Source organism: Diplotaxodon limnothrissa, linkage group LG23, assembly GCF_057381915.1.
Source record: "Diplotaxodon limnothrissa isolate DT_005_m linkage group LG23, D_limnothrissa_male_GT1.1, whole genome shotgun sequence".
Taxonomy (NCBI): Eukaryota; Metazoa; Chordata; class Actinopteri; order Cichliformes; family Cichlidae; genus Diplotaxodon; species Diplotaxodon limnothrissa.
In genome coordinates, this window is record NC_140617.1 from 8,090,643 (window position 1) to 8,112,303 (window position 21,661).

The 21,661-nt window shown below is 39.6% G+C and overlaps 2 protein-coding genes across 4 annotated transcripts in view; one reads left to right on the forward strand and one right to left on the reverse strand.

Annotated features, from left to right (window-relative positions):
* Window positions 1-871: 871 nt before the first annotated feature.
* On the reverse strand, window positions 872-7,819 carry LOC146607486 (cell adhesion molecule CEACAM5-like). The gene is made up of 7 exons (XM_085347879.1): window positions 7,789-7,819; window positions 6,667-6,705; window positions 6,309-6,542; window positions 4,878-5,180; window positions 4,439-4,717; window positions 1,155-1,239; window positions 872-1,034 (listed from the first exon to the last, which is right to left on the reverse strand). Exons 1-7 carry the CDS (start codon window positions 7,817-7,819, stop codon window positions 872-874), a joined length of 1,134 nt encoding a protein of 377 aa, XP_085204005.1.
* Window positions 7,820-9,886: 2,067 nt separating this feature from the next.
* Window positions 9,887-21,661, forward strand: part of LOC146607487 (capping protein, Arp2/3 and myosin-I linker protein 3-like) — a 34,460-nt gene continuing 22,685 nt past the window's right edge. For all 3 annotated transcript variants that reach the window (XM_085347397.1, XM_085347398.1, XM_085347399.1), the window contains exons 1-10: window positions 9,887-9,944; window positions 12,609-12,703; window positions 15,496-15,546; window positions 15,636-15,695; window positions 17,701-17,822; window positions 17,980-18,074; window positions 18,381-18,451; window positions 18,567-18,640; window positions 18,718-18,793; window positions 18,878-18,966. In XM_085347397.1, coding sequence (XP_085203523.1) covers window positions 9,887-9,944; window positions 12,609-12,703; window positions 15,496-15,546; window positions 15,636-15,695; window positions 17,701-17,822; window positions 17,980-18,074; window positions 18,381-18,451; window positions 18,567-18,640; window positions 18,718-18,793; window positions 18,878-18,966 — 791 coding nt within the window. The remainder of the gene's footprint in view (window positions 9,945-12,608; window positions 12,704-15,495; window positions 15,547-15,635; window positions 15,696-17,700; window positions 17,823-17,979; window positions 18,075-18,380; window positions 18,452-18,566; window positions 18,641-18,717; window positions 18,794-18,877; window positions 18,967-21,661) is intronic.

Below are 21,661 nucleotides of genomic sequence, written 5' to 3' on the forward strand. Positions count from 1 at the left end.
CTACACTACATCATTCAATAGAAATCATTACATTTGCTTTTTTTTTAAAAAGTAAAACATCTTACTATAGCTTATGGAAATAATGAGTGTAGTGGGTGTTTTAGCACCAAAGGCCATAAATAAAAAATATATTGATTTTTAATTGAAGAAATTAATTTAATCAAATCCAAAGATAAAATGTTTGTCTACATATACAGTATATACATGTATTTCCAGTGATGTACTTTCAAATTACAAAACCATTACATATTCAAGGATGAGTCATCCAATGTGCCGTGCTCCTGTAATTATCCTGACAGACACATAATGATGTTGGGTCTCCACAAAAAAGAGCATCATTCAAATCCAGAGCATAAATGAGCCTCTAGGGGATTGTGAAATTATAAACCTGACTTTCACTAAGTCAGCTGAAATGGAATAGACTATTATTTGTATGCAGCATAGGCTAAAGAGTGGCCATGATAACTTCATGGTTTCCATTTGTAGTTGTTATCCGTCTTTAAATCATTAAAGTCAGGCATAAGACAATCAAAAATACACGAGTTGTAGAAAACAAAAGGTAATTTGGAATAGAATACAACAAAGAAAATGACACCATCTAAAAGCATTTTAAAGTGAGAGACCTGTAAAATTTAAATTACTGAAATAATAATTCAATACCATATGGTGGACTTATACGACAGATGCTTTTGGCTCTTTATCACTCTCTATTAATATTTATTTGGCACTAAGGAAGTTCTGTTTGTTTGACTGACTGGCAATAGCTAAACAACTGTTCTTACATCATGCTAGCGGCATTATGTTGACTGAACTACCACAGGGGATCACCTTATGCTGGAGCTTACAGAAAATACTAAACTTGGTGTAAACTCTAAGTGCCAGGGTATATCTGCTTATCCAACAGATTGGACATCTCCATCCACGACAGGTCCCACTGCACTTCCGTCACGTCCTGCTTAGTTGCAGGAACCGTCACTGCTGGCACGTCTTCTTTGGAAAATGGCCAACGTTTCCAAGTACCCAACATCTGGTATCTTAAAAAAATAAACAAATGATAATACCTGAAGCATTTGACAGCTTGTTTGATTTTTGAGTCATGCTAAGACATCATCTGTCTAACAACATATATACAACTCCTGGGTACTGTAACTTACCTGTAGCGATAAAAAAGCCAGACCGATAGAGGAATAAGAAACAGAAATACAAGTCCAACAGACAGGATAATCCATTTCCAGTAGCCTGTTGACAAGAACAAATAGTATTTGTTTCAGTGCAAAAAGGCTCAACCAGGTTGTACCTGAAAATACATTACTGTTCCACATCATTTAGTCTCATTTCTTTTCTATTTTTTAAGTCTGATTTCTAATTAACAGCTGAAGAAACCTGCTAATGGGGTGCAAAGTAATGTGATTCACAGGGTGCTTTTTTTCTTTGCTTGCATACCTTGAATTACTGTTACATCTACTACAATAATCAGTCAAAAAAAAAAAAAGGACAGTTGAATAAGTAGGCAAATTAATACTCGAATTATATTTTTATGAAGTGTTACCAATATAAAAATAGCACTTAACGTTTTGGGTTTTCATTTATGACTTTCTGTGATGCATGTGGAGCACACAACAAAGGTGGGCTCACTTCATTCAGAAATGTGGCTAACCCAATCAATTATGGCAAATAGCACAAACATTACCAGTACTGTTTCTAGCTTATGATTGGGTGAACAGGCTAATGTTGCCCAGTGTTGAGCGAGAAATACAGAGCTCTGAAGCAGACCAACTCTAATCTTAGATATAGGATGAGATGCCAGCATCTGGCCTCAAACTTGCAATTTTTATACTAATAGTTTGTCTAACCTCTGGCTTATGGTTACTTTCTAATGGTTGTTGCTTCTACTAAGTCATCCTGATACAAAAGGCTAAAACTAGGCTGATGGGATATCACTAGCATAGGGATATTACAACAAGTAAATTTTAGATATTTTTGCCAGTGTTATTATCATAATTTGCCTCATGCTGAAAACCTTTTATAAGGTTTTTACTATGAAGGAAATTATGCGCAGCCAGGCTTTCTTTGCAATAGCTGGCTTGAGAAAACTTAAAATCCCAGTCAGGCTTACTGGATATCACAATGGTACTTTTAATCCAGCTTGCATTTCACACAAAATATTCTTCTTCTGCTGCACAAAATGATCCATATGAGTGCTACCTACTCCAGTCATAGACATTATTGGAAGATGACGATGATAAAATGGTGATAAAAATGTATAAAGAACATAAAAAAAAAGCAGCAGGAAATTATTAATCTTGTAATTTTGCGCACAGAGCAATAAAACAAACATTTTAAGTTGAATTAATTATTTTAATCCTATTTTAATTTTTAACTTGATGGCTGCAAATTAAAGCTCTGAAACTGTAAACATTTAAAGATTAAAGGTTAGTGTTCCATAGCCTCTAAAGGGAGCTGTCGACAAAGGTTGCTAACTGATCTTAATCTCCCTTCGTAGTACACCTCTCTAATGGCTCATTAGGAAATGACAAAGTTGGCCTGGTATCGTCCCAGGTACTTGTCATTTATTTGTAGTGCTTTGGTTCTGAGGAAATCCCAAAGTTTTATTTGACATTATTAGAAACATTCTTATGACTCTATCTCCTGCTCTGACTAGTCACTCAAATAAAGAGTGTAAAAACTTTCTTTGCTTCTTTGCTAATAAGATCCAACATTTCAGAGCAAACATTACCCATCCTTTCTCTCTTCTCGCCGCTTGCCTTAACCGCCCATGTGTCTTTGAGAGCTTTGCACTGATATCTGTGAATGCTCTCATCAATTTAGTTGATAAAATGAAACCTTCCTGCTGCCCACTTGACATTTTACCAACCCCACTATTAGGTAGTGTGTTCTCAGGATAATTAACATCTCATTTAGCTCTGCCAGTGTCCCTTCCTATTTTAAACAGGCTATTAGAGGCCCTCTTAGAAAGAAAAAAAAGTGACCTTTTCCTCCATCACAATTTTAGACTGTTTTCAAAATTGCCTTTTATTTCCAATTTTTTTTTAGAAAAGATGGTTTCCAGCCAGCTTATGGATGCATAGAGATGCAGGTGAACACTTAGCCCTTGTTCTGTCAGATATCTGTGTTGCCTTTGACACAGTTTATCATGAATCAGTCATGAGTGAGGATCTATGGGTCAGCTCTAGATTTGTTTTCCTCTTATTTGTCTTGAGCTGCTTCTGCTAACATTCTGTCTTCTCTGGCCATTTTATCTTGTGGTGCATCCCAAGGTTTGCTTGTGGGAACTATTTTATTTACCCTGTACATGCTTCCACTAGGACATATCCTGAATGACTCTGAAGATAGCCCATACCATTGTTATGCAGATGATATTCAGTTGTACATATCAAACTCAAACTTATAGCCAAATCAATGTTCTAAAAACTTAATGGAATTGAAAACTGTTCTTATTTGTGCCCCTGATAACTTCGTCCCCAGAGTAATTGAGAATCATGGACCCATTTCAGCTTCACTTCTGCCCACAGTGAGAAATCTGAGGACACTTTTGATCAGGCATTCAGTTTTAAAAGGATCTTGGCTGTCTTGTGCAAACGTATTTTTATCATCATTGCCTGTCTCAGATATATTGTCTCTCAGTGTGAATTGAAAATGATCATTCATCTTTTTATTTCAACATGATTCGATTATTGTGATTCATTATTCCTACTCTGAGCAAATCCTTCCTGGATCGCCTGGAAATGGTCCAAAAGGCTGCTGTGAGGCTGAATCCTCTAAAAGCTCTCATCAGAGTCAAATTCTTCTTCTTTATTGTTCAGTTTACAATTTTGGTGATCACTTTTAGACTTCTTAAAGGTCAGATGCCTCCCTTTATTCATGAACTACTGTTTAATAATTTTATCTTATATTATATTGTACCTGTAAAGCACTTTTGGACTTTTGTTCTTGAAAAAATCTATATAAATAAACTTAATTACTTACTAACTTATTGTGTTTCTATATCAATTTTTTCCTTGTGACTTTGGTGTTTGTGTTATCTCCTTTGTCTTCTTTAACCACTTTTATGACTTTTGGTGACTGCTCTTCCTTGTGTGCATCAAACCCTTAACCTCCTCCTTTGCCTTCCTACTGGTGGCCTGATTGTTCCCACCTGTGTCTTGTTCCCACCTGTGATTGTTCCCACCTTGGAGTCAGCCTTCTGTGTGCATGCAAAGGCTTGGATTTCCCTTTTTTACTTCGCCTGTTCATTCCATGGGTTTTTATTTCTTCTCCCTTCTTATGAAATCACATTTCTACCTTTTGGAGCTTATCTTGGGACTTTTGTTCAGCCAAAAAAGGCTGCATAGGCTGGATGCTTCTGTTACCTAAAAGGCATTTGAACAAAATGTAAAAATATAAACACAAATCATTAAGTTGAGATTATACACCTGACCTGGGGTGTCGCTCTTGGGTCTCACAGATAACCAGCTCTCTGTACTCTCCATCTTTAGGGCCGGGGATGCACACTTGTAGGAACCTTCGTCTTTCTTTGTTACGTTCTCAATAGTCATGTTTATCTCATTGTTTGGACTCGAAGGCATCACAGAGACGACTGCTCCGTTTTTGAAGAAGGTTGTGTCGTTGTAGTTTGTTGTTTTGTACTGACAGTACAAAATTACTTTATCCCCCTCAAATACAGGGAAGGCTGGAGTCTTCATGATGATATTGTCATCTGTGGGATAAAGATAGTACACATAAATAACTCCTTACTTTTTTTTGTCACACATAAAACAAAAAATGCTCTCCCTCATACGTCACATTTAAAACCCCACCGTGTTATAATTTGTCTCTGGTGTGTTTTCCCCATTATGTCCAGAGGCAGCAATACTCACAGCTTGCTGAGATCCTGACTGAGTTGCTGCGACCCTCAGGTCCCTCACACCAGTACAGCCCACTGTTCCCAATGGTAGCATTGAAGACACACGCATCAGTCCTGTTTGTGTTAACAGCACACTCTAGTGGTGAACATTGGTCACCTTGGACAGCTTTTCTCCTCTGTGTACAGTCTGGAGAGTAATGCCTCAGCTTCCAGCCTTTGGCGTTCGTCTGAGATGAGGGGCAGCGCATACTGAATCTCTCCCCACTAAAGATGTATCTCGTGCTGGGAGCCAGAATCAGCGAGGGAGGGGTCAGCTCTGGAGTTGAAAGACGCAATAAGATTAGAAGAAGAACCAGAGCACTTTCATACTGTAGCAACTGGCAAATGTTTCCATGTTAAAGTTTTACTCATGAATATCATTATCATAAATGCACTTGCGGGCCTTGTTTGGCTGCAGAATAAGTGGCTCACATGGGAACACAACCGCTATAACTACATATCTCTGGAAATTACATTATAATTATTGCACGATTACATTTCATGCACCGCAGCAATGTGCAGTAATGAAAGAAGAAATCATATTCTGAAGTTCAGCTGCAGCAGGGACACGGGAATCCACAGATGACTGGTACATTTTGTCCTATTGAGGTAATTGACTTTTCTTATGAAACCCAACTTAATTTTCATACCACTTAAAATTTGATACAGGCATTCACGTGTCCCTTATGATCAGTTTGGTGATTCCCTCAGCTTTTCTTATTGGAATCTAAATCATACAAAACGTATTACTTACTGATCTGCCTTAGCTGTCCTTTGTGCAGAGAATACTGAATGAACATGACAGGTAAAGTGGGTTTACTTTGCATTTCCTAATTTTCTGTCATATAAATAATGTAACAGTGGTAGATGCTCATAATAAAGGTTTGAAGAATGGTTTAAAATTGAAATCAGAGTGTGCCCGTATAATCTTTGTGAAGCAGAATCTTAGCCTGCAGACTACCTGAAATGCTAGCAGATCTTTATAATATCATAGAGAGTGGATATCATTAATATGGTCATGTTAGACACACAGCTTGGGCTGAACCAAAATCACACCCACATTCTGGTTTAACATTATGTTTTCAAGGGTCAGCCAATCAGAAGAAAGTTGGCAAAGAGGGAGAGCGTTCTTTAGGAGAAAAGAAGATAAAACAGCATAATTTAGTTGAACTGAAGGGTTGCACTAAGGCCCAGTATATGATAAATAAGGAACTGTAAACAATCCAAAAGATTCTTGAATATAAATATAAGGGGCGTGAAATTAGCATAATGTTTTCCCTTGTAAAAGTTTGTTTTTTAATTAATTTAAATATTTTGAACATTATGATCTTAATCTCGGTTAAACCAGCAAGAAGATTTGGGCTCACAAACAATACACAACACAGCAGATGTTGTAGCTGCTCACCTGACACGATGAGCTCCACCGGCTGGCTGGATGTTTGTCCTGCTTTGCACCTGTAGCTGCCCGCGTCCTCCCTTGTTACAGCGGTGATGAAGTAGCTGTCATTTGAGACCACATGCCTGGGGTTCAGGGTCAGAACAGTTTTTGGTTTGTCCCACTCAAAGCCCCACTGAGCAGTGGAGTTTGACTCAACTGCACACTTCAGCAGCACAGATTCTCCGAGGTAGACTTTTGACCCTGGGGGCCACACGGACACAACAGTCTTTAGAAGACCTGCAGGAGAACGATAACTCCGTTGGCGTCTTTCTTCTGCTTATGACAGACATATTGTACTTATGTGTGATGATAACATCTGCCGTACCTTGCAGCGAATCAGCTTGGAGAACAAATGCAGCCATACCTGAAATACGGACAAAGTGTTTCACAGAAACAGTCGATTTAAAAAAAAAAAAATATATATATATATATATATATATATATATATATATATATATATATATATATATATATATATATATATATATATATATATATATATATTCTACCACAGATTGTTCCTGTCACATCAGTGACATTTTGGGTACAGTATGTTTTCTCTATTCTCTGTCATTCATGAGTAAAATGTATCAGCATGAACACCACAGGCAGCTCAGATGGCTTATTCCCACATGGCTGCATGCCAGAGAGTCAGTCATGGTCCACTGCTGTTTTTTATATTATATAATCAAGACATAAAAATATATATATTTTTAAAGTAAGTGTCTACAAGTAAATTTAAAACATCTAGAAGCAGTAAACCTGTGCCTATAAGGCATAACAATCTTTCGCTCTTCTAAGGAGTTGCTTTGAAGACCATCTGAGCCACATCTCTTTGCTAACACTCACAGTTACGGGACTGCCACACAGTTTGACAGAGAGCAGAGCTTCCTATGCCTTAATGAGCAAACTCTTTAGACAGTTATCATCCCCATGGGAACAGAAGGAATGTACACAGATTTGCTGTATTTTCCTGTTACACGCCCACGCTATACACGCACATATACAACAGTGTCACATAGTGCTACTACGACCATATAGTTTTAAAATATAACTCATGGCTGCCTGGGATGGAATAGCTTGCACAACAATTTGACAGCTCAGTCCAAATCATTTCCATTAGCCCTATTCAGATTCTGGCTGGTGCACATCATTTTAATTTAACACTGTCTGAAAGTTCCTGCTGCAGGCTAACAGCCTAGTAAAATTTATAACCCCGCATACCATACTACTGATATCTGCATCAAATAAGAGTGCTCGGCTTTGGCTCTGTGTCAGCACTACTCTGACAGCAGAGTGCAGATGCCTCTTAAACTGCTGGGACATGGTTTTGTCCACCGGTACCAAGAGTTTTGTCATGACAACGCTCGTTTTTTTGGAATTCTGCCCAGCAGAGGTGTGACAGAAGGTGTGTGACAGTCAATCAAGTGTTATCTGTGATACTCACCCAGCAGCAGGAAGATATGGATGAGGTTCATTTTGTCAAGAATTGAATGTCCAGAATTAATGTACAACTCCCCTCCTGTTCTTTGGAAAAGAAAAAGGAAAAAGCTTTTGAGATTTCCACAGTTAAAATGATGTATATTTCAGAAGTCCCTGTTATTTTACGAAGCCGGTTTTATTTCAGAGGCTATAAGACAGAGACTAATTGGATCTCATAGGAGGGGTTTCACCCAACTCTCACAGCAAACCACAGACAGAGATTATCATCTTGGTGGAGATATTTCCTTCCTCTGTCAACTAGTTAACAGGTGGAGCCTTTAGGCTGACAAAAAGGCGGAGAGGTGAAGATTTAAACCCACAGCACATCCAATTTATTATCAGCAAGGAGCTTAATTTTCCCTTTCTTCTTTTTTATCTTCTGTTGTTGTGGTCTGACCTTACAAACTTGCTGCAGAGGTGAAAGTATTTCTAATTTCTTCCCCTTCTTTGATCTGTGTTAAATCATGGTGTGGCTTTTTTGGGCCTCCTGCCAATGCTAAAATCCTGCATTTTCACATTTTTATTTACTCATTCAGGTTATTTTTTGTTATCTTTTGTTTGCTCTATTTATAGCCTCCCTTTCGGTCTACTGCTTACGGCTGTGGATGCTCATTTTCCCTTTTGGTGAACATTTATTTATAGTCCCTGTAATCCAGTCAGTTACAGTGCGATAAAGTTTAGTAAATTGATTGAGGAAATCTCAATCCCCCAGTCTGCAAGTTTATAGTCAGCCCACGGCACAGACCAGAACATTGGTTCGGGATGAAATATCTCAACAAATACGAGATTGTTGTGGATATCCACAGAGCCCACAGGATGAATCATAATAACTTTGGTTTGGTTTGGTTAATGAATTTGGATCCCTAGAGTTTTAGATCGTACCTGTTATGCCATTGCTTATTTTCTGCCATATTCATATTGTTACCGTGGTGCTCATATTAAACACCTTTCATTTTTCAAATAATGAGATCAGTGTATGTGCAAGTAAAACATGTGAGCCAAAAGCTCAGGCTTCAGACTGCTTTGAATGTGCAGTTACTAGCAGTCTTCAACAACAATGATTGTCCCTAACATGCATCTCAGGGACACATCTGGCTATAACCCAGCTACTGTTCAACCCAGACAATCAAAGTGAGGGTGGCCTTAAAGGGAGGATGGCTTGTCTCAGTAAGTGAATGAACTAGGGCGGCTGCACCGAGGCCCAGGCAATGTAAAACACTTTAAACTGCAGCTCATGCACTGTCTAAAGAATAAAAACGTAAATAGACATAAGACTACTGCCACTTGGAGGTTAGTCCTGTGGAACATTTGCAGAGCTATTCCATTCATACTTCCTGGATGGTGATTGACTCTAATAATTTCATGAATTTCATGATTTTCACCTGAAATGCCTCGAGCTCTCAGACCTAGACTCAGCTTGACCCCTTCAGAATAAATTGTGATAATTTCAGAGACCTCAAGATTTCCATATGGAATCACGTTTTTACCATTTACTGACTTTCCCATCAACTGCAACTGTCCAGTTCGGAAACGTAAGTTAACTGAAGAATAGCTCTACCTGGATGAATCTGATAAGCAATGTTCACTGTTTAGAATCGCTGACAAGCTCCACCTACACCCATCCCGTTTCCTGCCTCTTCTGTGGAGTCCCAGGGACAACCAACCGTGACACCCGCAGGGTAAATCTTTTCTTGTTTTTTAAGTGGCAATCTCTATTTTGGGTGTAACATTTGTTTCTGCTGCTTTGCATCTTCTGATTTCTAACTTGGGCGTGCTCTCACAGGTAGCCTAACCACAGCCTCATTATCCCAGAGTGATCCCCGCCTCCTCCTCCTCAACATCATCACTCCCTCCACCTCCCGTCTCTCCCACCATCCAGCCTCCCGACATCCAAACGGTTTCTTCCAGGAAGCGCGTCGGGCAGTCGGGTGCTCTGCTGGAATACCTGGGAGAGAGAGCATTCTTTCTGTCCATTTCTAAGAGAGAGAGGGAGAGGGAGACATTGGGGAGGAGGTGGAGGAGAGGAAGAGGAGGAGGGGTGGCGATAGGAGAGAGGAACAGACATGGCTTCTAAAGAGATCACTGCCTCTGGTTTCGTGAGTGTGAGCAAGGATATCACAGGTGGGTAAAGACCGCCGCTTGGTTATTTTGCTCCCGGTCTTGTGTCGGTGTGCTCGCGGTCGCCCCGGGCGCGTGTGTGGTCAGGCTCCTGATGCTTTTTTCTCCGCGCGGCTGTCGGAGGCTGCGACCGTACAGACGCATTGGATGCTTGTCATGAGCTACACCTTTGCAATCAGTCCCGAACCTTGCCGGGGCGGCTTTTTTCTTTCTTCTTCTTTCCCCGCGCATGTGAATTAGTTAATCTTCAAATTAATTATTTACAGTGCAGGGAAATTAGCTTTAAGCCTGCCCTCTCTGGGTGGATCAGGTAATAAAAAACCCCAGCCCTAGGCCAAAGAGGGAAAGGGGCGTTGTGGAAAATAATGGTGTGTACTCGTGGGGTCTGGTACCGTCTTGTTCCCTGCACGTTTCTTTTTCTTTTTAAAAAAAAAAAAAACCAAGACACCCATTTCACAGTGAGATTTCCCCCTCTCTAACCCTCAACTCTTGAGTATTTCATCTTTGTTTTTCTGCAGCCTAACCAGCCAGAGCGCTGCTGCTGATTGCACGCGTGCGTGCGTGTGTACGCGTGCGTGGGAAAGTGAAGAGAGGGGCACTGATACAGGCAGATGTTCACCGTATCTTGCCAACAAAAATGCATGAGCTATACAAACTCAACAGCGCGACAGAATGCACAAATATTTACTCCCCTTTTCTCAAACAGCAACAGCTTACATATGTCAAAGTCACAGCAATGCCTCGATTTCAATATCATACACGCGCGCAAAAGCACTGACACATGCACCAGCAGCACACATGCTCAGGGTAGCAGGGACTCTGCTGCTGTGTTAATTACTCCTAATGGCTCTATTAGGCTCACTGTGATGATTAATCCAGTGGAATCCCTGCCTCTTCATTCAGCCACCTGCCGGGCGGCTGCACCACCTCATCCCGCCTTTCCTGCACTGATTGACAGGTGGAGAACCTGGTGGTCTGCCTGCATGCACTAGGTCACTGGAAAGAGCCTTCCTAACAGCTGGATTGACTTAAATTATCAGGTCTCAATTCTTGGTTCGCATAGCTCTTATTAATATGGTGCAGAATGCACTAAAAGTGTCAAAAATTAGTCCTCTTGTTCCAGGAAGGATCCTATAAGTGTCATCATGTTATCTGATTATTAATTGTCCATGCAAAAAGGTATGAGCGTCATTTACGTGTTGTGTCTGGTTAGGGTGATGATACTTAAATGATTTATTTAGGAAAATGTAGCTTCATCACAGGTCATTCATATAAGAGTTGAGATGCAGTAAAGTTAAAAGTGCTGTATTTTTGCTGAAATTTGATAGATTAGAAGTGTAATGGGACATTAAATCCAAATATGTACATAATCTGACCAAATGTACATAACTGCAATGGAACCTGTTCCCCTTAAGACTTATGAGCACCTAAAAATAGAAATAGGAAAGAATTGTTTGCCAGGGAAAGAATTGTTTGCATCACTGTCCATTGTGACTGTATCAACTCCACTGCCCAATCCCAACAACCCAGCCTCTGTATCGATTTCCTCATAAACTTGTCAGTTGGAAGCTCTGGAGCTAGAGTAATTGAGATGCTGAATCATGTAATTTCTGCTAGCGACTGTATGTGTCTGCGATAGTGTGTCAGTGCTATGTGTTCCCAAACTGTGAGTAAGATGCTTCTTTTGGCGCATCACGGACGTTATGTGCTGTATATACAAGTCAGGGGTCACAACACCGACAGTGACACTGTTTGACAGGAACAGTTCTCAGTGAATCATAGACACTGATGCTCAAATGTGTTATATTGCTCCTGTGAGTAAGAAAATAACACTGAAGCATATTGTGACTACCTCAAAGGAAATACCTCGGAGGCAAAACATTGTTATGTATCACAGTCATTCAGTAATTAATCCACGAAATCGTGTAACTTCCCACTGAGTGCCTTTGTGCTTTGGAGCACAACCTAAAACCCTGTCAATCATTCTGCTTCAGTGTTACGTGCAGATTATATGATTTTGCATATAAGAGGTTTGTTTCTCACGTATAATCATGATCCTGTCATCGCGGTTATTTTTATCATCTAAAATGCCACGACAGGTCAGCGTACATTGCAAGTCTGACACATCCCTCAGCTAATGTTGAGCTGGGATATTTGTACAGTAATCTGAAGTTAAAGGATCCTTCCTTATTGTTTGCATGTTGTTTTTTTGTGTTCCATTTAATTTGAATTTCTGCCACACTACTCCTTATTACTTTTGGTTTCTGAATGTGATTTTTCTACTGTATCCCTTTAGGCAATGTTAACTTTGCAAAAATCAATGTTTAGAGACAAGAGGTCCTGCAAATAATCCTGCACAGTGAACATTATGTCTCATTTTATGTCCTTCAAAATGATATTATTGTTGTAGGATTTTGCTTTGCCTGTATTTTAGTATTACTGTACAATATTAACAGACAAAAAAAATAAATGTAGAGAATATTTTTGAGGTCTCTGCAAATTTGGAAGAGTGAAAAAGGATTCACAAATCTAAGACACAACAGCTTGCAAACTGTTCTTTTTATATGAAAAACTATCAAATTTGCACAAATGGTTGTTTGCTCCTTTCGGAGACTGAAACAGAGAGAGAGATTATGTTGTAACATATGTTAATGTTGTCATCCACAGAAAGCATCAGGAAGATTATCGATAAATCATCTATAAAGTTTGTTCGTGGCATTAAGCTTGACACTAAAAATGGCAAAACAGAGGACAAAATTCTGGTAAGTTGCTGCTTTCTGTTTCCTCACTGCCGACTTGGCTGGTTTAATGGGTTCTGTCTTAGCACTGGTCTGCTGATGTAGAAGAAAAAGAATGCCATAAGCCTGCTACATAAGCAGCCTGAGACATGCATCATGTATGTACTGTCTTTGATGTTTACTTCCCCTGCAGTGTTAATGGATCTCTGTCACAATGTTGATTTCTGTGACAGCAGAAGCAAGAGATCCTCATTATTTAACAGCGACAGTAAACATCTTGCTTCTTTGGTCACTTGCTAACTGCATTACGGCTGCTCCCCCTTTTCTGTGACTGCTGTTGGCGGCTTGGCAGGATGAATATTGGATAGACAGGATCTGCGAGAGTGGCTATGGATCCCTCTGTGCCTGTGGAGGCAGTGGGGGGCCGAACAGCTCACAGCCTTTGATTCTGGGGTGCTTTCATCAGAGAATATAGGACAGAGATATGAAATTTGTATTTGACTGTGCAAAACTCAGCCAGCTATCTGAATAGAATCTGGGGCAATCAGCTTGTACACGGCAGACAGGAAATCAGACTGGACCCTGTATGAATGCCAGTGTTAGCAAATGTGTAACACTTCCACTGTGTTTGCAGAAAAGGACACAACTCATGCATGGGTAACACACACTGCAGAACAGGTATAATTGATTGAGTGCACCATTAAGTGCAGCAAGGCAACCGTACATCTTTATAAGCATAATATAAAACAAATCCTTGTCTAACTAGTGTAGTTTTTATACTGTTTCGACACACTGGTTATTTCTGCTGCCCCTTCTACAATTCCCCCAGTGAGTGAATGAGCTTTTAAAAAAGGTCCATTTTTGCCTCGGCAGTGCAGAATTCCACTCATTGGATGCTGTAATGATTCATCGTGTGGTGAGGATGGGCAGTTAGGAGAGTTTCTGCATGTACAGCCTTTGATATTCAGACACTTTGATATGTCTATCTGCCAGAAACATCTTTCCAATAATCTCTTTCCAATCCATGTCTCATTTACCGCTTCCTCTTAAAAGCTGAACTGGAACGCGAGGGCTCTCTCTCCTGCTGGGTGCACATAGAAAACGGAAAAATAGATTGGAGGTTGATCAAATGCACCCGGGTTAGCATTTGGCAGGAGAGAGGAGAGTTTAATTGTGTTAAGTTTTTGTTTTCCTGTTTCACTGGAAGTTCAGGGTCGGAAGTAAGCAGTTGAAAGCTTGCTTGAGGTTGTGATTGGTGGTTTTGCTTTGTCACTATGGTTTACATGAATTTATCTGCAGAGGCCTCACCCAAACTGTCAAACAAAACAGAATTTGAATATCTGTTATCTAGCTGCATAATTAACCCACAATATGTGTGCTGTGTGTCTGGTCTCCCTTTGAAGTGGAATACTCGATAAGTGTCTCTCTCTCCTGCTGCATCAGCATGATTTACTTCTGTTTACTTGCATGCACTCTCTTAACTACCACCCGTAACCCAGACTCATCACCGTAATGCGATACAATCTGGTCCTTCTAATCAACTCCTTCAGACAGTCTTTGAAGTGAAGCGCAGATCTTCACCTCTCTCTTACACTCTCTCCATCTCACATGCACATTTTGAATTTTGAATGATTTCTTTTTCGACACCTCACTTGCTGTGTGGGTGTAAGAGGCTGTCAATGTGTGCTTCAGACAGGCCTGTGTCAAGCTCCCTTCTCCAAAAAATAACAGTAGAATGAGAGAGCTGTAATTTAATTACTTATTTCATTGGGGAGAGACACATGGGCATGGGGTGAGCGGAGGGGGGAGACTTTGTCCTCGGGGAGTGTTTTAGCAGGCCCATCAGAGAGAATGGAGTAAATGATTGGAAGCGACGGAGCAGAAGAGGAGAAGAAAAAGAGCAGAGGGCAGTACTTAGGGGCTGGTGGAGAGCTGCAAAATGCCAAAGAATCACTATTCTTTGTTTGCCTTGATGGATCGAGACACTGACTTTTTTCTTCTTCTTTTTATAGAGTGTGTGTTTGCAAGAAAAACAAAAAGAAAGAAACTGTTTCTCAAGAAGAAGAATCAGGGGCAGAATCAGATTTACTCAAAAGCTGCATGACACAAATGTCTCCAAGCCAAAAATAAGTGGGTGCACGCACACAAATGGTGCGTGTGCTCCTTCAGATGGAGATGCACAAACAGGCTCTGAGTTTGCTTTCAAATTTCCAGTCACGTCCAAACTCCCATCAAGTTTGCATTGAACTAAAAATGATCCAACACGCCTCTGACCGCAGATACCAAATTAGCAAAGATGGCAAAGCAAAAAAGCTAATTTGATGTCCTGACCCACCATGACCCGCATTTCTGTGTTTAGAACAGATCCTATGATGCGAACGGTAGAGAAGACATCTATTAGCCCTGAAATTTGGCGGTTCTCATATTAAAGACCTGGAGCGATGCTAAATGACCAGAAGAGATTGCTCGCTGGGCCCAGAGGCGCACTGCGTGTCTCGAACTAAATGTATGAGCCACTGTCATGTTTACCCACAGCAGAAGTAATAGAATGATAATGAAATTACGTTTTATGTTTGTGTCATTGTGATTAAAACATTGCAGCATGTCACCATTTCTCAGACTTGAAGATGTTAATCTGTTAATGCTTGACGTTATCGCTGACACAGATAGCAATTTGCTGGATCAGTAGATGAATAGACCCTCTCATCATTACCATGGAAACTCCTGGGACTGTTTTCTCCCTGGGGAGTATGACTGTGCAGTGAACTTTTCAAGAGTCTTCATTCAATTTGCTTTATTTCCTTTTTTTTCCCCAGGTGCTCACAACATGGCGTCTCTATTTCCTGGCGCCAAAGATTCCCACAAAGGTACTTTCTGCCACCCTCTCAAGTTAATGTGCAGTGTGAGGCTTTTAGATTCGTGCCAGCTGAAATGTCAACTATGTCTCTGACAACAGGTAGAAACCACATTCAACTTCTTGGAGATTCGAGCTTTGAATTCTCAACCTGAACATCAGGTGAATTTTTACATTTTTACATGCACTCCTCTCCACTGCAACAACAAAGTTGTCTGTGCAGTTGTATAATGGTGTAGTTACATCACTATGGCCTTCAAGGCAGGATAAAAGCATTTTAGACATTTATTAAAACAGCCACTGTGACAGTAAGAGCTCTCTTATTAACTTATTCTCTTCTACTGTTGATGTAATGCCAACAAGGAAAAACTTACTGCAAGAATTTTTAATTATTTTTCCCAGTTTTTATTTAAGCCTTTGCTTGTGAGATTAAAAGGCTTTTTTTCTCCTACAGGAAATTAATAACCTGTAACCAGAAAATTATTGTCAGGTCTGCTTTTTTTCTTCTAAGTTCTTCCACTACCTTGCTTTGCAGGCAGGTCCCTGGACCTAGATTTTAGCTCCACTCAGGAGACATTGAAGGATATAAAAGCATTTTTGTTACACAGCAAGGACTGCAGACTGTTTCACAGTGTGGAAAGTGTGTTGTTATTTCTAGGGATAAGGTATTAAAGCTTGCAGTATTGGAGATCCTGGATGGCCCCCCGGTTTATTTTATGTCAGGCCTCAGAGAAAAGTGTCTCCCCTCTTTCAACTCTCACAAGGACCAGTGCCACAACAGATTCAATTCATAGATATCAATCTAGGGACTCTAATAGCCATGGTCAGAATGACACCTGGTTAGGAGCAAGGAAGGAGGTGGAGTGAAGTCATCAGGAACTAATGTAAACAACTCTTTGCTAGGCTCAGGTTCAATCAGCTGCTAACTAACATAGAACTGAGTCAACAACAGTCAACAACAGGGAGAGAAAAAATACACTGATGCTCAGTTTGAATAATCAAGCATAACTTTAGTTTAGGCAAGTAAGCTTAGCTGTAATCTCAGCAGATCAGCTGATCTCATTGCCAGCTCATATCAACGGAGATGAGATCGGCTGAGATGATACCCCTCTATGTATCCAATTAGCTACCCAAGCTTCTTTGGCTGGCCCACAGTTGTTGCTCTGCAAGCTGCTTTATAGCCCAGCTCCATGTTTTTTTTTTTTGGACTAATTTAACGAATATCAAACCCGCTCTGTTCTGTGGTGGAGTCTTGCTACTGGTCTCTTTGTCTTATCTATGTATGCGAATGGAAGGTCTGGTAGCTCTATGGCACCAAACATAAATGACTGCAGATGGAAATAGTCTTCTTTTGACTGTATTGTAGTGGCCTTAACTAAAATGCAAATTGCCACCCAGTTAATATCAGTTTTTTACACTGAATTCTTGACAATGGGACCAGAATCATGTCCGTACGTTGTTCAAATTCGTGCCACATGCAGCACACAACAGAAGATTTTCCAATTCAGGCCTATTTTCACTACTACAGGTATTTTCTGTAGTAAGGTTGCAATGACTTCTACTTACTGTTCTCACATTGGTTCAATTTTTACATTATGCAGACTATATACTTGGTAGCTGGCAGGGCAAAATCCAGTCTGACTGATTCAGACATTTGCTTTCTCACATGTGTAGAAAAGTTTAGAGATGCAGTGGGTGTGTGAAAACAGCTGTGGAGAAAAACAAGGAAGATCTTTCAATCTAGACCTCAGGGGCTCTTAAAGGTTCAGCTCATAGAAATCTCCGGGTCAGTGGCTGTTGTGGAAAAGAGCTACAGCATAACAGAGATTAAGGTCCAGTATAAGTTATCAAGGTAAACCTGGCTATGTGCTTATGTAAGGGATAAATCTTTCCTATCATAGTCAAGTACCTGATATAGCTCTGATATACTTGCATTTATACTTGCAGTTGTTTGCTCCTTCACTTTAGTGTTTATTATAACAGACAGATAATCTACGAAGTTGTGTCATCATTCCATTTAACTAGTCCAGTGGTTTCATATATAATTCATATAGTTTAATTGCAAGTAATTAAAAAATAGATACATTAATTTGTTTAATAAATGAAATTTAAGATTCAACTGCCACGATATTTTTCAGTCTTTTACGGATATTTTTCTTATGCGCAGGTTGTTATCGACACTGACAAGTCCAGTTACTCCCTGAGGTTTGAGTCACGGGAACACCTCAATCATGTGGTCAGCCATATAAATTTCGCTCTGTCTCGAATATTCAACAACTCCATTTTTGCGTAAGTGTCGGTGCCTCTCAAGATAAAATGAGAATAAATAGTCACGTCTGTGCAGTGGTGAAAAATTGGAAAGTTTAATGAAGGATGACCTTTATTTGCGCAATTATCAAAAGATAAATGATTCCTTACAGTATCTGTGTTTCTTTTATGTTTGCAGCCCTTCCATCAGTCATTCAGACAGTGACCTTTCGGAGGGCAGCAGGAAGTATTCACCCAGCTCCGAGACTTCAGTGGAGACACAGAGGGCCTGCGGTAAAAGAGACGTTATCATCAAACATGGGAATTTGCACGCATGCATACACAGGCAGTCACACACAGATATGAGCATGTGTACACCACTTGGCAGACTCAAGAGGAAGTTGGCACACGTACTTTACAAATGCTCTCCCAGATGTTCTTTTTAGTGCTGTCACACATATAAAAGATTGATAATTTGGACAAATGTTTCTGTGTGCATTTTCCTCCCTTTTTTGCCATTTACTGCTGAAGGAAGCAGCTGTTCTCATCAACTCTTTTTTTCCCCCTCTTCTGTTTGTTCCTCCCCCTTTCCTTTCTCAGGAGGCTTCTCAGAGACTTACGCTGCTCTGTGCGACTATAATGGCATCAGCTGCAAGGAGGAAGTGCAGTGGGTAAGAGCTGTGGGGCTGTGCCTGTGTTACTGTGAGTGTGTTTGAATGTTACATATATATGACTGTGCACAATATGAGGGGGGTGTCATGCACTCATTGATAATGTTTCTCCTAGGATGTGGACACCATCTATCACTCTCAGGACAACAGGGAGTTTAACTTGCTGGACTTCAGCCACCTGGAGAGCAGGTCAGGAACGAATGGCGGTTGGGCAATATTGCAGCCAAATTACAGTTCCTCATTTATCCAGTTTTTCCCTTTTACAGAGATTTGGCTGTCATTGTTGCATCAATGGCTTACAACACCTGGTTCACTAAACTGTACTGCAAAGACCTGCGCATTGTAAGTATAAACTTGTGTGCTACACCTTACAGTATTCCTGAAGGGTCACCGACCAAGGTTTTAAATATGTCTTTCATGCATCAGGGCTCAGAGGTCACTGAGCAGGTCCTGCACACAGTCAGCAAATCCTCCAGCCTTGAAGAGATCACTCTGGAGAATGCTGGGTTAAAATCGTGAGTAGCAGTCTTCATTTACTTTTTGTGCTTTGACTATTATAGAAACTCTGATTCCTGAAATGGGCATTAATTTTATCCTGCCTTGATTTTTTTTTTAATGCAAATGACAACATTTACCAAACGGTTTTAAGTGTATTTTGTGAACCTTAGTGGTGTTTGTCTTTTAATGATTGACCCATGCTAAGAACTTGGTCAGAATACCTGAGAATGCTGCTTCTATGAGTCAATTGTTGGCCTTATTTTGATTAACTTGTATGTCCTTGAACAAGGCTAAATCTCTGTACTACTGAATTATATATTATATATGTATTGTATGCGTAAGTGCTTGTCTGTGAATGTAGTGTAAGTTCATAGAGTTTTAGTTCATAGTGACACCACAGTGTTTGTCAGTTGTTTCAATCGCTTCATTGAATGACATCAAATATCTTTGTGTTTTATGCTGTTAAGCTGTGTTCATGCTTTGGTGAAGAAGTGTCTCGCTACAAATACAATGAGGGCCAAAAGTTGTTGGATTTTATAGAATTTTTGCCTCTAAATTTCAGACTTTTAGTTTTGATTTAAGTGGTTTTATAAACCTTTTCTTTAACAGTTTAGGAATTGTGTTTTTATACAGAATCTCCCATTTTCAGAGGCTCAAAAATAATTTGACCATTGGCTGACAAGCAGTTTCCTAAGCAGGTGAGGTATGTTCCCTCATTACTGTATGACAAATTAGCCAGGTAAAAGAAGATGCAAGGATGAGGAGTTGGACTTGTTTTGGTAGCTGTTCACTGGAATTCTTTATGTGAGTTTGGCGCAGATGCCAATGCAAATAAGGAAGACGATCACATATAGAAAAAACTTTGAATGGTCAAATGAACAATATACTGGATCTTTTAAACGAATGAGCATCAAAAAGCCGACAAGACTATAGAAGACAACTAAAACAGATGATTTTAGAAGCTCCTTGACTACATTCTTGAGACATCATCATGAATAGAAACACAGAGGAGTCACAACAAGGTGCAAACCACTGGTTACATTCAAGAACAACAAGGTCAGATTAGATTTTGTGAGAAAACTTCTCGTCCTGCACAGTTCTGGAAAAATACTAGTTGGTTTATTGAAAACAAGATGAACTTGTACCAGAATGATGGAAAGACAAAGTATGGAAAAAGACAGAAACTGCTCATGATCTGAAGCATACCACATCATCTGTCAAACATGGTGGACGCAATGTTTTGGCGTGGTCATGTATAGATGCCAGTGGATCCGGGTCACAAGTGTTTATTGATAGTGTGACTGCTGATAAAAGTAGCAGGATGAATTCTGAAGGACCAAGTCAGTCACTTCATCTTAACCTAATGGACCATTCCTTTAAAGTAACGGAAGACAAACCTGAATGCAGAGAGAACCACAAACAATCAATGACTGAAATCTGGTTGCAGTAAAGGCCTGGCTGAGAATCTAAAGGGAAGAAAGGCAGCATTTGGTGATATCCACGGGTTCTAGACTTCAGACAGTCACTGGCTGTGAATTTCTATCCAAGTATTAAAAATAATCCTTGTATTTAAAATTGTTAGTTTTTCCAATTAATTTTGAGCCTCTGAAAATGAGCTACTATGTATAAAAATGGATGTATTTCCTAAATAATGCAGTACTGAGTTTTAAAAACGTCTTTAATTAAAGCTGAAAGTTTGCAATTTAATCACATTTTGAATGTTTGACTTAAAATTCATTCATTACAAAAAAAAAAAAAAAAAAAAAATTATATATATATATATATATATATATATATATATATATATATATATATATATATATAAAACTGCAAAATATGAGCTGGCCTGAAGCTCTGCAGCGATTTATTTAAGAATCAGCTATGGCAAAAGAGCCAAACGGGACAGGCCAAAAAAAAAAAAAAAAAAAAAAAAAAAAGAATCAGCTATGGTATGCTTTTATGTTTCCTCTCAAACACAGAAGCTCAGAGAACATGTCAACAAGTAACTAGAGCAAAGATGTCAAACTCATTTTACACTGTGGGACACATACCAGCCCACTTTGATCTTAGGTGGGTTGGATCAGTGAAACTCCTGCTTCCATCAGTGCAAAGTTTGACTACACATTTAACAGATGGCACTTCTTTTTCTACATGATAGAGAAATATTGATCTAATAAATGAAATAAATTTGCCAGGAATGACAGTTTGAGCTTAAATTGTAAGAAATAAATATGTAAAATTACAGACAAAGTTCTGGTAGCTTAAATCCCAGACGGTCCTGTAATGAAACAACAGAAACATTTTGTTAATTCACATAAAATGTCCTTTTAAAAAAATGCGAGCATATTGTAAAAAATGACATTTCCATAGTAGATGAGTTTTCTCTCATGTCATTGTTTATCTTTTCTATCTTTATCTATAACTTATTTACTCTAGTGTAGTAAGAATGGTTGTAAGGGACATCTTTGTCAGTAGCCAAAGCTGCAAAACCTTTGAAAATACAGCTAAAAGTTCAAAATTAATGCCCTCCTTCACATTTTTCAAAACTATCCAGTGGGCCAGATAGGAGTCTTTGCCAGGCCGGTTCCAGCCCATGGGCCCTATGTTTGACACCCCTGAACTGCAGCAAAACTATGAAAACTGTGTTTCTGGCCACACGTGGCTGTTGTAACTATGTCACTTGTAGTGGCAATGCAGCAAAAGTCACACAAA

What these genes read in the sequence shown, in the direction of transcription:
- LOC146607486 (XM_085347879.1), bottom strand. Translation starts at nt 7,819, where the DNA reads ATGAACCTCATCCATATCTTCCTGCTGCTGG. An exon ending in CCATATCTTCCTGCTGCTGG is followed by an intron (nt 6,706 to 7,788) that starts GTGAGTATCACA and finishes TCCGTATTTCAG; the next exon opens with GTATGGCTGCATTTGTTCTC. An exon ending in AGTCAGGATCTCAGCAAGCT is followed by an intron (nt 4,718 to 4,877) that starts GTGAGTATTGCT and finishes TTTATCCCACAG; the next exon opens with ATGACAATATCATCATGAAG.